At 39.4% G+C, this 15,895-nt stretch overlaps 1 protein-coding gene across 1 annotated transcript; it reads right to left on the bottom strand.

Moving 5' to 3' along the window:
- Nucleotides 1-2,782: 2,782 nt before the first annotated feature.
- LOC116724564 (uncharacterized) lies at nucleotides 2,783-15,787 on the bottom strand. Its single transcript, XM_032570335.1, has 11 exons — nucleotides 13,698-15,787; nucleotides 7,944-8,058; nucleotides 6,960-7,106; nucleotides 5,981-6,067; nucleotides 5,142-5,229; nucleotides 4,928-5,064; nucleotides 4,690-4,836; nucleotides 4,293-4,379; nucleotides 3,966-4,041; nucleotides 3,745-3,821; nucleotides 2,783-3,263 (listed from the first exon to the last, which is right to left on the bottom strand). Exons 1-11 carry the CDS (start codon nucleotides 13,790-13,792, stop codon nucleotides 3,132-3,134), a joined length of 1,188 nt encoding a protein of 395 aa, XP_032426226.1. The 5' UTR covers nucleotides 13,793-15,787; the 3' UTR covers nucleotides 2,783-3,131.
- Between the last annotated feature and the right edge of the window lie 108 nt (nucleotides 15,788-15,895).

Here is a 15,895-nt window from a genome sequence, read left to right as displayed (position 1 = left end):
AACTGAGACAGCGGGAAATGCTTAAGTCACCTCTTTTTAGGCTTTCATACCAGAGAGCCATATTTGACTGGACTCTTTCACTGATCATAAATGAATGAGCAGGAAATGAAGGCCTGTCTTACCTTATACAGTAGTTTCTAATTCATCGAAGTGTAGAAAAAAGTATTTTATTACTCCGTATAGCTGTTGAGGAGAAACAAAAGTCAACTAAAAAACAGTTGACTTTTCTGTGGTTAGCTGGGCAGGACTATAAAACTACGTCCTGCCAAATTTTTGTTTTGAGGAAATAGGAAAAATCCAGCAATGACCCAAACAAAGAAAATATCCCAGATAAAGAACTATTTACCTGGTAAACATTCCCACTTGTATGTAAAACAGTTTTTATATATATATATCTATATACTGCATATACATATATATATATATATATATATATATATATATATATATATATATATATATATATATATATATATATATATATAAATTCTCTGTTACGTCCAGAAAATACTGTTTCATCCCTTGATTTCAGTTTTCATCGACTCTTGAGTTAAACTAGTAAAGAAAAGTTTTTTAGTGAGCGACTGTTGAAGGTCCCGTAAAACACTACAAGAAAGTTTAGCTCCTTTCACCTGGAACCAAAGGAAATATGTTTTGGCCCGAGTTATTTTGCAAACTACTGTTTTTCTATTTACAAAACATGAATCCTGAGACAATGCATCTCCCTGTGCGGAAAGCAATAATTTTCTGTTCAAACTGTTCCATCAAAATCTATAATTTAGCTGAGTCCTGAGGCGGATGCATTTCTGAAAAACACGAGCAGGTTTTTTATTTTTTATTTTTTGTAAGCTTCAAACACTTCATTCTTCTGTTGTAAATTGTAGCCAAATTTTCACTGCTGAAAAATAAAAACCCAAATAATGATGCACTGTTTACTACTGACAAAAAGACCTCCTGTGTGGGATATTTGCTGTTTTTTAAGAATTTGTGAACGGACCAGAATACGGTGGCTAGGGTAGACCTTTTCATATTTGTTTACTGTATATAAGGAAAATAACGTGTTTGCTATGAAAAGTGTACAAACATATTCAGCTCCACTTAAACCTTGACATACACTCACCTGCATAAATCCCATATCACTTTAGGCATTTTCATGATTCGGCCAAGAACTGATTATACTGCCAGTTTAAGTATCTTGACACCCTATGTCATTATATACAGCAGCGTTTCCCAACCCTGGTCCTCGAGGCACCCTGACCTGCTTGTTTCCCTTCAGCACATCCCTTTCAGATGATTACAATTCAGCAAAAGCCTGTTAATCAGCGATCAATTGAAATCCTGTGTGCTGAAGCAGGGAAATGCCTAAAACATGCAGGGCATTGTGCCTTGAGGACCAGGACTGAAAAACACTGACATACCGAACAACCTAGTCACTGAAGTCCATGCTTTGGAGTAGCGAGGAAAAGTGTTTAAAGTAAATGGGGCCTGACTCGTCCAGCAATAGACCAGAAGAGCATTGTGGGATATGTAGTATAAGCATTGCATGCACTTTTTAACAGTGGGCCAATCCTTGTAGGGATTTAGGGTGCATTCCCTGTTTAGTCCGTGTTAATCAAACTCTAGTCTGTCTAGATTCTAGACAGACTAGAGTTTGATGTTCTAGACTGTAGAACATCAAATTGGGGAGGTGGGAATGAGCAATTAAACTCTGTTGCAGACAAAAAAATCAAACACCGATCTGCCTAAAAATCTCGGTCTCGGTTCAGCTGAAGTGAACTCTGGTGTCGTTCAAATACATGTGAATGCAAGTGGACTGGAAACCGCTCCAAAAGCAGGAATGGACTACAGCACAGAGCATTCTGGGTAAATACGACGAAAGCAAACGTGTGAGTCTAGCGCCACCAGAAGAAATGGTTTGTGGTCATTTACCAAAAATAAATCCTACAACCGCTAAAATCTGATTTTGTTTACATTGTGTGAAGAAGGGAGCTGCGCTCAGTGTCTTTTTGTGTCGTTTCCTTCAGCGGTTCATGGTGCAGCGCCACCACAGGCTGGGGGACGAACATATTTTTTCTAAGTTTTTTTTTTAGTTTGATAGTGCAGTGAGAAAGCAAACCACACCAGCTGAAAATGTAACAAATGTTGTAATTTCGCTCCCTGGTCGAGCCGACTCTACTGGACTTTTCTTAGAATTGTGAAGCAATTATTTGAATTCCTAAACTAATACGACATTTATGCTCATGATGTGTGGTTGGAAACTGATTCCATTTACAAATCTGTGTGAAAAATATAAATTTTACTTTCACAGATGCTTAAGTAAAAGATGTGCGTGCTCTGACCTCTGACCCGGCTTTAAGTCAGTGTTTTTCCACTGTAGCTCCTTTCAGTCAGCATCATTTGATGAGCAGCCCAGTGTGACTGAGCTGAGACCTGTTTATGGACCACTATAATCCACTTTTCCAGTGGCACATGAAATGTTTCGGACTTTCTGTCAAATAGCTGTTTGTTGTAATTTAAACTGTTGCTGTTGTGGCATCTGTATTTATGTTCCCCCAGATTCTGATGTGTTTTACTGTAGATGGCGTTGTGTATAAAGAGTTAGAACTTGGCTTGTTTTCTTTGTGTGACTGTAATTTATATGCAGAGACATTTGAATTTGAATCGTTTCCACCGGTGCTTTTGGTTTTTAACCCTGATGCCATTGTCAATATAATGCCATTATACACTGGACTTCTGTACACTACTATAAATGTTTCAACCCTCAGATAAACACTGATTCTTGTTTAATGCTCAGTAAGTGAGTCTTTATTTGAAAACTGTTTATTAGTAAAGTTCTACATACATAAATGTACAATATTTCCAGCCCTGGCTTTCTGCTCTATATATTTACATTCTCTCCTCTAAAACCAGGTCATGACCTGGTTTCAGTCTGTTCACACATGAAATAGTACCGTAAAACCTTTCTTTTACGGTATTTACAAATAATCAACTCAGCGAATTATATCTAAATTAGGACAAGAACTTTCCACCCTTATTCTGGCAAACATCCAAGTAATAAATACTTTATCTAAAAGTTGATTTGGACTTATATTGAACAGTCCCGTTTTAAAGATTTTCCTGAGACCTGCAGGTCAGCTCCTGCCGTTGATGTGACACTGGTCGCCTGCTAAAATCGGCTCCTGGGACTCCTTCCTGTTCCTCTGCAGCTTTGGCACTAAGGGAGGAGGCGGCTGACTCATAATAATGTGGCTGTCTCTGTCTGGCTGTGGATTGAAGAGAAAAAACAGCTTGGTCAAAGTCAACTGTCAATATTCCTGGGAAAACATAAGAAGGAGACGTTCCTCAGGAAAGGGTTAGGAATAGCATTTCTTTAACACAACACTCTGCCTTTAACCCTTCTTTGATGCTGAAAATGTAAAGAAATAAAAATTTTGACTGCAAGTATGTGTTAAGTAACTCAACAGAGTCACTGATTTGCTCAGTTCTCAGTCCTTAAGTTCTTATCTTTTTATTGGTTCTTAAGTTCTTATCTTTGTATAATTTATAGTTATTATCATTTTATTATTTAATATTATTTATGTGCTGTGTGAAACTTCTGCCCTTATCGTTGTGTTTTTCCCTTCTAAACCTCCGCCCCTCCCCCTTTCTCTTTGGCTGCAGGTACCGCAACACATTTCACATTACTGCGTGTAACTGTGCATGTGACAAATACAGCGAATCTAATCTAAGATAAATGAAACTAACCTGCTGCAGATAAAAAATCCAGGCCTGATAATCCTCCACGCAGGTGCAGGAGACCTGCAGCGTCTCCAGCAGCTCCCCTATAGCCAAAAAAAACCAGCCGTTCTATAAAGTCAGTAAGTGCATTTGCTTTTTTCTCGTTTGGGCAAAATGGCAAAAAAAAAAAGAAGGAATGTTTCTTCTTAAAAAAAGGAAAACAGGAAAGCATTTTCTGACGCGTTTACCTCTTAGTTCAAACTCTAAGCGTCCAGGAAGTGCTGAGCGCTCCACTGCTTTGATGCTCTGTCTAGCCAACCTGCCCTGTTACAGACAATATGAAAAACACAAAGAAGGAATTTGTGCATTTCCTTAACTATACTACGGTACATTTCTTGATTTTTTTTAAAGACATTTTAAGAAAAACACATAGCAGGTTCGATTTGGAAGATTTTTCCCCCAAACTGGTGTTGTAAAACATAAAATGCTGTAATGATTATTTTCACACAAATCTGTCTCATGGTGGTGCAAAAGCTGTTATTATGGATTTTCCTCTCAGAGTCATTATACATTACCTCATATTTTATATGCAGCCGCTTACTGTCCACAGAAAGCAGCAGGAGATCTTGAGGAAAGAGAATCATCAGTCTTTCTTGGAGACCCTACACGACCACAATTATCAATTAAAAACACCCTAAAACGATATCTTTCATAGTTTATAATGATCTCAAGCTTGCAGTTTTACTGCATTGTTGCCATGGTACCTCTTGGAAACTAAATGAAATCAGTATTTTTCAACATCCTCCTCTGAACGATGTTCATCAGTGTACGATGCACGATTAGTCACATCGTGTGCAGCAGCATGGGGGCCGTCATAGCGTTGCAGCTAAAATAAGCTCTACTATTAAACTAATCCTGTTGGGAATGTGCTTATAAAGCAGTCCTGCAAATAAAATCAGGAAACCCGACTACCTGTCTTTGAGTGTTGATGATGTGAACAATGGAGGTGTGTCCAGGCTGACCCATGTGGTGTATGGGTGAGCCCTCCCAGTTCCATATAGGGGCCTGCATTACATATTTCTTCAGCTCCTCTCTTTTCCAGTTTTCATCACAAGGCAGCTAGTGAACAAAGACATAAGCGTGATATCAGCTGCGCCACTCCAGCCATCCACAGCTGGAACCAGATGTGCAACAGATGTGAAAACATTACAAGATAAGAAAGAGCACACTGGGAGGGACTCATGGGTTGCATCATGGACTCATATTTCCGGTCTTCTATGTGCTGAATCCATCTCTGTGACTCTCCTGCACTGGCACATGTAAACACCTTGGAGTCCACCATTGCACCTGGATGCAAAAGACAGAACTGGGTGAATTTACACCCAAGTGCCAAATCTTTGCTGAGATTAAGAATTTCCACTCACTGGTGATCTCAAACATGTGTGTTGGATGTGACGCATCCAGCTGCAGGGATACGCCTCTAGCAGACAGGCCAGAAACAGGAAGTATACCCTGCCAGTTAAGAAAACGCAAAACCTTTGAGTGACATACATTACTCTGCCAGCATTTAGTAAAATCTATCAGCAAACTAAGGCTGCGTTCACACTGCAGCCTGAAGTGACCCAATTCCGATTTTTTTGTCAAATCGAATTTTTATTTTATTTATTTTTTTGCTGTGGCCGTTCACACTTATATGCGACCTCCAGTTTGAACTGCAAACAACCTTAAAGGGTCCCGCATGCGCAGTAGAGGGCGCAATAACATCAAACATATAGAGCGTGCTAAGTGTTTTGCTAACCACCATGAGGAAGCAGTAGTGCTCAGTGTTTGCGGAAGTAAATATGGATGCTAACGGTGGAGGACAGCTTACGATTTTGAAGTTGTCCGACCGGAGCCAGCATACTACCAACTTAATCCTCATTATAGACCGCCGTGGTTGTTTTTTTTCTTCCTGCTTGTATCTTCCTGTATCAGGAAACAGGATATCGACGTTTGTCGAGTACCAGTGACGTTCAGGTCAGATGAATGTGACCTGGACTTTAGGTCACATTTGAATCGGATACGTATCGGATATCCAAGTGGCCTGGGTCGCATTCGAAAAAAATCCGACTTGTGTTGTTCAGACTGTCATGAAAAGATCAGAAACAGGTTGCATTACGCCAGAAAAACTGGAATTGGGTCACTTCAGCATGCGGTGTGAACGCAGCCCAATATGGTGAGTTAAATGGAGGGATAAAAAAACTGACAGACTGGAATGTAGTACCTCGTAAATGAAGTCTTCTTGGGAGTGATCCAGAGAGAGGATTAAAAGGTGAAAAGGGAACAACAACAAGAACCGTTCACTTTGTTCCTGTGAACACACATAGCAGAGGGGCAGTCAGCTTTCTGTTCTTGGTTGTTCCATTGAGAGAAAATGTTCTGCCTCAGTGGAAAGCAATAAAGTAACTGCACTACAATAACTAAATAAGGTGCACTGTTGATAAATAGCTGATAAAAAAACTTTAAATTTAGTATCTAAATCTGTTAATTAAAATAACAAACAGTAAACATGAGCAAATTGCTAGGAATGTAGAAAAGGCCTTAGATGAGGCCTTAGGTGTTAATAAAGTAAGTAGTTTTTGAATTTGCGTTGAATTTTTAAAACATTTTTTCAACGTCATAAAAACATCCCACATTAAGAAAGGATTTTTCTATTAATCACTGCCACCACAACTTTTACAACCCTTGACTGACGCTTGGATTACATGAAATTAAGTTTTTTTTTTGTATTGTGTGATTAAGTGTGTCCAGGAACTTTTAAATAGTTACTTCCTGTTTAGCTATGTTATAAATATGATGTGACGCAGAGGTCCATTTCTATTAACTACTCCTCAAAATGGAAAAGTTAAGAAAACATGCCATTACTGATCCTCATTAATCAGGAAATTGCTAAAAGAAAGTTGATGCTTGCCTATTTCTACGGCCAGAATGGTAGCTCAAAAGTCTAAAAATGGAAATATGTCAAACGAGCCTCAATGCTGAATAGTTATCTTGCCATCACTCACAGGGAGGAGGATGGTAAAGAAAGGAAAAAATGAGTCTGTTGTTGTAATAACACATTTTTGATTTCATGTTTTTATTTTGCCAAAGTTTATTACGAGTGTAAATATGTGTAGAAGAGGCCAGCAAAAGGCACATATTTTGTGAAGAAGTGATTTTATTTGACAAATCCCCAGTACCTTCCTAACATCTTTCCATTTTACCTCTGAATAGTTGTTGTAGAGAGACACCACAGAGGAGTGGATGACCTCTCCGTAAACATGAGCGGGTTGGCCCTCCCAGCCCCTGATCGGCTGCTGAGAGTAAATCCTGTGGTGGAGCTCATCTCTGGTCCTGCCCCACAGCACCACCTGCAGGCACAAGAAAGTATGAGTGCAAACCACTCTTATTTTTTTATTTTGGAATTACAGAATAAAATTCTGTAATTTTATTCTGTAATAATGAAATTATTACATTTAAAGCTTTCTGAAAACCGTAAAAAGTTTTCTTTGCACTTTGGCTCTTTTTTCCCCTCACATTTTCAGCCTTGAATTTGACCTTTAAAATAGGGCTGTTGCTTGACTGAACTATGACCTTTTCAAGCAGAAAAGTGTCCTGCAGGGAAGCAGTGAACCAGTGTTGTGTCTACACACAAAGGCAGTTGTTGAATGGCTCTCCACTCAGGGTGTCATGATCTGCAGGAGGCCATGACCAAAAAAAAGAAAAACGTAACAATCATAACAGCTCAAGCGAGTTTTTTTTTTGCCTAGATGTCTGTAGAATTTTTCACAGGGTCACTAAACATAGAAGTTACAACAAAAAAACAACAACAACAACAACAAAAACTACTGTTAAAGAATTACAACTAACCTGTTCTATAAACACAATTTTGTCTGGACCCAAAATGAGTGAAAAAGCAGCCAAAGAAAAATCCAGCAGACTTTTAGGGACAATTGCTCTTTGCATGCTCAATATCAAAAATAAGGGTTGGGGAAATAACATGCGTGACTAGTTTTATTTTTATTTTTTATCTTAGGTAAAAGAAAAAGAATTAAAAATCTGTTTGATCTTGTTTTCTTGCAGAGTGTATTATACATGTGAGTGTGAGAAAATGGAAAAGGTTTGTCTGCCTGATATTTACTGAACCACCTCTGCACTCTCACTTTAAAGACTTCAGATCTGCAGTGGGTTTGTGGCTTTACTCTGACCTCCTGTTCCAGGTGTCGCACTGAGGCTTTACACGGCGGCTGTGGTGCCAGCTGCTGCTCATCTCTGCTGTTCCTCACCGACAGCTGAACTCTGTTTTCGCTCAGACTCCATACTCTGAAAACACACACACACACACACACAAATGGAGACATGACACATCGTGTGTCAGCGGTCAGTGATGAACTTGCTGCAGCAAGTAAAATGACTGTGGCTCTGCTTTGTACTCTGTGTGAATGTTTAATTCGTAGTGGCTCTTAAGTGTCAGAAATGCAACAGAACTGTGAATTTGCTGACGTTTCTTTTTCTTGAAAAATATGCTCTGTTCAGCCGGAAGCAGCCTTTGTCAACAATATGAAGATAACATAAGGATGAACAGTATTAAAACCTAATGCTAACAACATGTCTGCATCCCCCCAGCCTAGACTAATCAGATTATAGAGATCAGAGGGGAGACAGACGTGCTGCTCATCTATTCCTGCAAACAATTTGCAGCTTTATCCTCCAAAAAGAATGACTGTTGAGTAGATTAGTTTGGTAGAAGTTAGAACACACCAAACCAGTCATTGCACTGGAAACTACACAGAATACAGAAGGATTTCTCTTAGATCATGTTGATGTAAAAATGATTAAACCGACACAGTGTTTTGAAAAAGGTTTTTCTAGTCTGGTTTTCTGGTTCTGGTTTGATCTGCATCCCCAGAACCAGACATGGAGAAGTAGCAGGTTTCCACATGTTTGGATTAGCAAACCTTTGTTTATGCTTCTCTAATCTGGAACAAACTTCCAGAAAACTGCAAAACTTCTGAAACGCTGAGTTCCTGCACACTGTGGATTATTATTATGTGCACAATTATTAGGCAAGTTTTAGTTTTGACTATATCATAATTTCATGCATATTTTACAACTCTGAGCTGTATAAACCTGAATGCTTATTGAATATAAACATGTCAGCTGATGTGTGGGCCAAAGGAGATCAACACCCTGTATCAAGTGTGCATAATTATTATACAGCTTCTTTTCTTCGGGCAAAATGGACCAACAACGAGATTTAAGTGGCAATGAAAAGTGCAAAATTGTAAAAAGTCTTTCAGAGGAATGCAGTACTCTTGAAATTGCTAAGATATTGGGACAATGATAACAGAACCATCAAACATTTTGCTGCAAATAGTCAACAGGGTTTAGGACTAAGGTGTGAACTGAGTTTAGGTCAGGTTTCGGGGTCGGCATGTACTGGTAATGGTTAGGTTTACAGTTAATCCTTGTGGAGATAGACAGACACATTATGTGTGTGTGTGCAACCCAGATGGATTGGTTATAGTCCTCCACTAGTGCTATCAGACCAATGTACTACAGCATATGGTCTTGCAGTCATACACAGCATGTGTCAACTGGCATCTCACAGGCTGACTCTGACTATTTCTGCATTTTAAACCTTAACCGTATCACACTGCAAATAGTGTTCACACTTTACTACAAGTACCACAATCCTCTCTTAAAGAAATATTTTTTTTTCACCCTAACACCTTCCACAGTTGGCAGCACTGTTGCCTTGCAGAAAGAAGGTCATAAGTTCAAATCCCACCCTCGGGTCTTTCTGCATGAAGTTTGCATGCATGCAAACTTCATGCAGTGTGCACTCAAACTGTATGAACTCACATTTAATAATACTCCAGGTACTCTGACTTCGTCCCACAGTTCAAAAACATGACTGTTAGCTTAACTTCTCTTTCTAAATTGTCCTTATGCCTGTTTGCGTGTGTGCATGTGTGTGTGGTTACTTTCCCTGTCTGATAGGGACTATCATCAGGATAGTCCCTGTCTGGGTAGTCCCGTCATCATTGATTATCCTGTCCCTGATGAAGAAAATGTCCTCCCATGACATAATGCTGGCAATTGTTGAAAAGCTCATGGGGATGAAGAGAGACGTCTCAGAGAATGCTTAGAGTTCTGCTCCTGGAGTGGCTCTGAAACAGATCCTGGACGGAACGATCAGATCCAATGATCCTTTCAGCTCCCTTCACTATCGTCCCCAGGGCTACAACTAGAGTCTTATCTACAGCTAGAGTTGTAGATAAGACATTCTACATCTCAGCGAGATGTAGAATGTCAACAGACTCAACCACTGCTTTGCAGAAGTGTCTGATGATGATAGGAGAGAGGCCGATTTTACCATCCCAGCAGTGTTCTATCGTTAAGGACTCTGTACTTACAAGAATTTAAAATAGATGTGCAACATTCTTTTTAATGCCATAAAACACATCCTCTGTGACGCTATTGTAACACTGGTCATAATTTAAATGTTTCCAATGCGTGACTTTGGTTTTTGAGTCATACGGTGTCAGGAAGCAGCTCTCTAACACTATACTCTTTGCATACTTAGGAAAGCAAGATTACACGGTCAGTACATGTGCATGTGGCGGTTGCTCCAAGTTCAGTCTGTCGAGTTCTCCCAGAACATTAGCATCAGTTTTCTCCAGACTTTTAGATCAGATTAGATCTGGTCAAATGCACACGTTTCTGTTCCATGCCAGTGACTGAGAATTTGCAATATGTCAAGTTTTTAACATCAAGCACCGCATGTTTAAAATGAATGATCTTCTTTTGCTGATTTAGGAACTCTGAAAGCTTCAAAAAGGAACCATTATTAATTTAAGATTTCAAACTTAAATAATGATTCATGTGTGAAACCCTGAATGTGATAAAATAGCGACCTGGTTAGAAAGTAACGCTGATATGGAACTCATGAGTATTTTTTTGAAACCCACATTTAATAATACTGATGACTTCTTGATACATTAGCACAGTTTTAATGTAGCCTATCAATGCCCTAAAGTGGCATGTCTAATAAATTCCCTGTTCAAAACATCTAGACACTCTGCCTTCTGCTGACCACGGAGAGCTGAACAATAGCCAACCAGACTGATAAGTAAATCCACTTAGTTTTGGTGCAAAATGGATGTGTAGCTGAATAGGAGCTCCTAGAATTTTGAGAACCAAAGTGAAAGATGCTGTTAAAAACTATTCACAATACCTCTGACGACGATGAACGATTGTTGAAACAAAGACGTCCAAATTATTTCTGTATTTTTAATAAGCAATCCAATCTAAAAGATTCAACGAATCCTCCAGAAGAGCGAAGTACTCACTTACCAATGTTGGCTATGAACATTTTCTACAAAAACTGAAATCAAAATTGTGAATAAGAAATTAACCTTTAGGGTCATAATGATGACGTTTTTGCGGCAAATCTGAAAAGTTTCATCTGGAAATCTAACACATTTGTTGCCTCAGGAGGAAGTGCCCTGAAAGAACTTTCATTGGTGTTGAGTTTATATATATATATATATATATATATATATATATATATATATATATATATATATATATATATATATACTGTATATATATATAAATGCCTCTTCCTTTTTTGTCAATTTTTATTATGACAAACACATTCCAGTGCAAGGAAAGAGAGCAAATGTTCAGTTAGTATTCATGTCGGTTGCTTTTGTGACCACATTACACTATAAATGCATAATCATAGCAAGCACGATTGCAGTATTACATTTCGAAGGAAATGTTCTATCTTCTCACGCTTAATAAAATACATCACTGCTCTGAAGGAAATATATCACTTTTCTGTGCAACTACAAAAGCAGCTCAGCACGGTCATCACTACGTACTGTTGTCAGATAAAGATGCTGTGGATTTGACCGATGAGATAACTCACTTCAAGCATTGTTTTGTTTTTCTTGCAAGTCAGACATTTCCTCCTAAAAGACCCATCTGGGTTTATGTTGTAGTCTTGGGTGACCAGCTGCTTTAAGTGGCATTAATTAAACAACCCATAAGAAGCTGCAGTTCCTGTTTGCGATTAGCTTCCTGGTAATCCCTGCTGCCTCAGACTGATGGAGGATTTGTCCAGCCCTTTACTTTGTATTAAACCTCTCCACGCTCCTGTCTGGCAATAATCTGCTAATCATATCAGTGTCGCCTCACCAGCTTCACAAGTTTGACCTGGGGGAACAGGAGTGCTTAAGTTTGTCTGTGTCAATCTTCTTGCTGCCTGCTAATGGTTAAAATATCATATCGATGCTGATAGCATCAGCCTGACGCAACTGTTTATGCATCACCACAGATCCACCAAGTTTTCTGACTTGAAACACATCCTGGCACTGTGAATAGTTTTGCAAATGTATTGATACTTCTTGAGCTTTTTCATATTTTGCAAAATTGTGTGTATTATACTTCACATGATTGACGGACATAAAGTAGCACGTAACTGTTAAATGGAACGAACATAAGTTGGGATTTTCAAAATCATTTACTAATAAAAGTCGGGAAAGTGTGGGGGGTTTTTCTGTGTTTAGCTTCTCTGACTCAAACGTTTTAGCTGCAAGTCTTTTGAGGAATGTCGTCATTTTTACACATACAGAAAATACAGAATAGCATAGTGCTATAGTACAATATTTTGTTGCGAAATAACTCAAATTCATTCATATTGGAGCGAGAGTCACATAGAGCACAGGGTTCTATGTTTTCAAGTTCTCCGTTGGATGTTGGCCTGGACTTTGACTGGACCATTCTAACCCATGAATGTGCTTTGATCCACCCCTATCTCAAATATTTTGCAGCTTCTAATAGTTTTTCTCCAAACATTTTCCTTCCCTGTCCCTTAAAGAAAGGCATTTTCACAGCATGATGTCCCCGCCACCCTGTTTCTCTTTGGGGACGTTATATTTATGCTTAGTTTTCTATCACAGCTAGTGCTTTGCAACTAGCCCAAAAAGTTTCGTTTTGATCTTATCTGATAAGAGCACTTTCTTACACATGTTTGCTTTTCGTCACGCATGGCTTATAGCAAACCTTAAAAAGGACTCCTTCAGGTTTGGTGGTTTGAAAAGAACTGTTTGAGGTGTTCAAACAGTTCTGTGATGTCACAGAATGTGAAAAACGCTATATTTTAATCCTTTTGTTGTCTGTAAAATCCTGGAAATTATCTGACTGCAGGGTTCTAATTCATGTGTTTCAAAACAGTCTTGCAACAAATGTTTGTAGTTCTCAAACATAATAATATCCTCTTGAACTTAACCCGATGGATTAACTTCCTCATCTCATGACGTCCAATATTATTTAGCTTTAAAGATTTTGCAGTTTGATTTTATCAACAGGAACATGAAAATGGAAAGGAAATGACTTGACATTAGTGGCATCCAAAACTGAAACTGCCAACTTACCAGAATCTTGAGGTTTTGATGTTTTTGTAAAAAAAAAAAAAAAAAAACATTAAAGATTCTGATTCATTTTTTAATGCAAACCAACCAAAGTTATTGCAGAAAGAAATCAGATAAATTTCTTACATCATTATAGCTTCAAGTAGCTGTAAGTACTTTTGAACCTTTGAAGACACCATACAGTCTGAGCATGGCCTTGCAGAACATGGTGCAGCTTTGAAAACATGAAGGAGCTCCTACATTGTTTTTACATTTTAACAACCTGACAAACCTGACAAACCACAAAGGTGGTTTTATCTGGCAGTATGGCAGTGTTTCACTTCATACACTGCCATACTTCCTCTTCCAGGACTTACAAGACCGTGTTTAAAAATGTAAGCTTAAAATGATACAATTTGTCTGTCAAATTCACATTTCAGGCGATGCGCTCCCTTTAATCCTTGCAGCTCTTTTTTGCCCTTCTTAATATTCCTGACCAACTAACATCCCTAAGCCCAAACCAAGTTGCGCACATCTTACCCCAAATTGTCTCCAGAGAGTTCCAGCAGTTCAATTTCATCTGGACCCACTTCGTCCACTCCCGTATGCCTCTGAGTCACGCTGCAGCATCCCATGACCAGCAAGGACCTTACGCTGTACGTCCTGTCTCAGCAAGCCGTCCGCACACTGAGAACCGCTTGCACTCATCCAAGCAGTTTGTGGCAAAATAAAACCAAGCAGACAACATGAAAAGTAGAGAGGTTAGGGGAGGTTGGGTTTAGAAGGGGATCTTGTTCCTCAGAAGAGGAGGGGCGGCATAAGGAGAATGAGCACTAGTTCCCCCTTTCTAGCGGCATGCAGAGCATATTTCCGTAGACTCCTTAGAACAAAAGATGTCTTGGCTCTTAAAGAGGTACTGAAGATAAAAGGTGGTAAGGTTTTGGCAAGTCACAGTTCAGAAGCTGTTTCTTCCTGTTGAGAGGCGGCAGAGGACTGAGCTGCTTCCTCACTTTGCTTATTTGACTCTGCACATGCCGGGGATCTGCTGCTGTGAGAAATGAAAGCTGTTTGTGATGTCGCTCAGACACACTGGCTAAACAAAAGATGGAAAAGCTCTTACACCTCTTCTTGTTGACAACATGAGTTCATTGATGCCTTTACCGCGAAGCAGATGGATGGTGAAGCAAACTTCCCGTTGGGAAAGATATGCGGTCAAGCTCACCCCATGTTTGCTGACTTCCACCCTGAATGTGGTTTGTCGACTGAGATAATTGCGAGTTATGACACAGCAAGGTAAAGAGCTACAGTCAAAACAAGCTGCAACAGCTGTGAGGCGCAGGCCGGTGGCAATCTTCCCGGTTGGAGGATGATGAGAGGGTTTGGATACAATCTGTGGAAGGACACAAATGAAGTCTCAACCTCTGTTGGAAACTAGGTCACCTGCCAAAATGTATGTTTCCCCATGAACAGACCAAGCAGAAACAATTTGCATTGGGAGGTTTCACAATTAAACACAAGATGCCGTTTTCAATAACTACTGCAGTTTCACAAATAATACATTCCTCCATCAGAATAGCATCTTTCTTACTTAGTACAGCACAATTTTGGTTATCGACTTCTCCATTCATGATTCATAGCTTTCCTGGAGAATCTTAGCCTACTCCTTTCCACTTCTTTCATATTCTTAATTCAGGCGAGAGGCGACCATTAGGGTCACTTTATTTTCCTTGGCTTCTTCTGAAACCAAGTCTTGACTGATTTTGAGATATGCTTTGGATCCTTCTGCTTCCATTGATCCCCAAACTTGAGCTTCCTCATTGGTAGTACCACATTTTTCCTAAAGATGGTCTGGTACTTGACTGAATCCATCTTACAAACCACATACTGCAGTTTCCCAGTACCAGAGGAAGCAGAGCAACCCCGGAGCATCACTGAGTCAATGCAATGTTTCAGTGTAACAAGCCGTACCTCTGATCTGCAGGTCTGAAAAGATCCCGTTTTAACTCATTGCTCCACAGAACAGAACGTCCAAAACCCTTTGGTTTATTTACAAAGTTGTGTGGAAATTGGAGTGGACTTTTCTTTTTGTTTTTTTGTCAGTGTTGGTATACTTCTTGCCTGAAGTTCAGGCAGGAAACCCTTCAGTGTTTATTATGTGTCTTTTCCTGGTAACTAAAACCTCTGTGGTTGCTGCCACCAAGTCTTGCTACACGACTTTGGCGGTCAGCAAGGGGCTTTGGTCAACCGCCTCCTCGACGACAGTCATTAACAGCTTCCTCTTTTAGTAATGCCTAGGTGGTGGAGGCACCTTCCTCTTAAACTTGTGAAGTATATTTCCAGCTGCATCTCTTGATACATTCAGGGCCTTTTCTATCTATTTTATTATCTTTTAGTGTAAAACAGTGAGCTCTTCTCTGAACTGTTTGGGCAATTAACCTGACTCAGCCATATTTCTACAACATCTAAGACAGTAGTCCAGGTACTTACAGTTTTCTATCTCAAACACACTTCATGCAACTTCATGCAACTTGGCTGATTGCATCAGGTTTACCTAAGACACCACTGGGTTTAGTAATGTTACACTGCAAAGTCAAATTTCTTTTAAGTCATGTTTGATACATACATTTTTATAACAGCTGAATGTAACAAAGTTTCTTGACTCTGCTATAAAATGGCACTATGTGCCTGGAAAATACATAATAGACTGCCTTCCTGTGCAGAGGAAAACAATAAGAATA

The sequence above is a fragment of the Xiphophorus hellerii genome, chromosome 1 (assembly GCF_003331165.1).
Source record: "Xiphophorus hellerii strain 12219 chromosome 1, Xiphophorus_hellerii-4.1, whole genome shotgun sequence".
Classification (NCBI taxonomy): Eukaryota; Metazoa; Chordata; class Actinopteri; order Cyprinodontiformes; family Poeciliidae; genus Xiphophorus; species Xiphophorus hellerii.
Note: the sequence above shows the minus strand (reverse complement) of the source record. Positions and strands in the feature narration are given on the sequence as shown.

Coding starts and splice junctions, on each gene's coding strand:
- LOC116724564 (XM_032570335.1), bottom strand. CDS start 13,792: ATGGGATGCTGCAGCGTGACTCAGAGGCATACGGGAGTGGACGAAGTG. Junction 6,068..6,959: donor TCTACAACAACTATTCAGAG/GTAAAATGGAAA, acceptor GTGTGTTCACAG/GAACAAAGTGAACGGTTCTT. Junction 4,380..4,689: donor TCATCAACACTCAAAGACAG/GTAGTCGGGTTT, acceptor GTGGTCGTGTAG/GGTCTCCAAGAAAGACTGAT.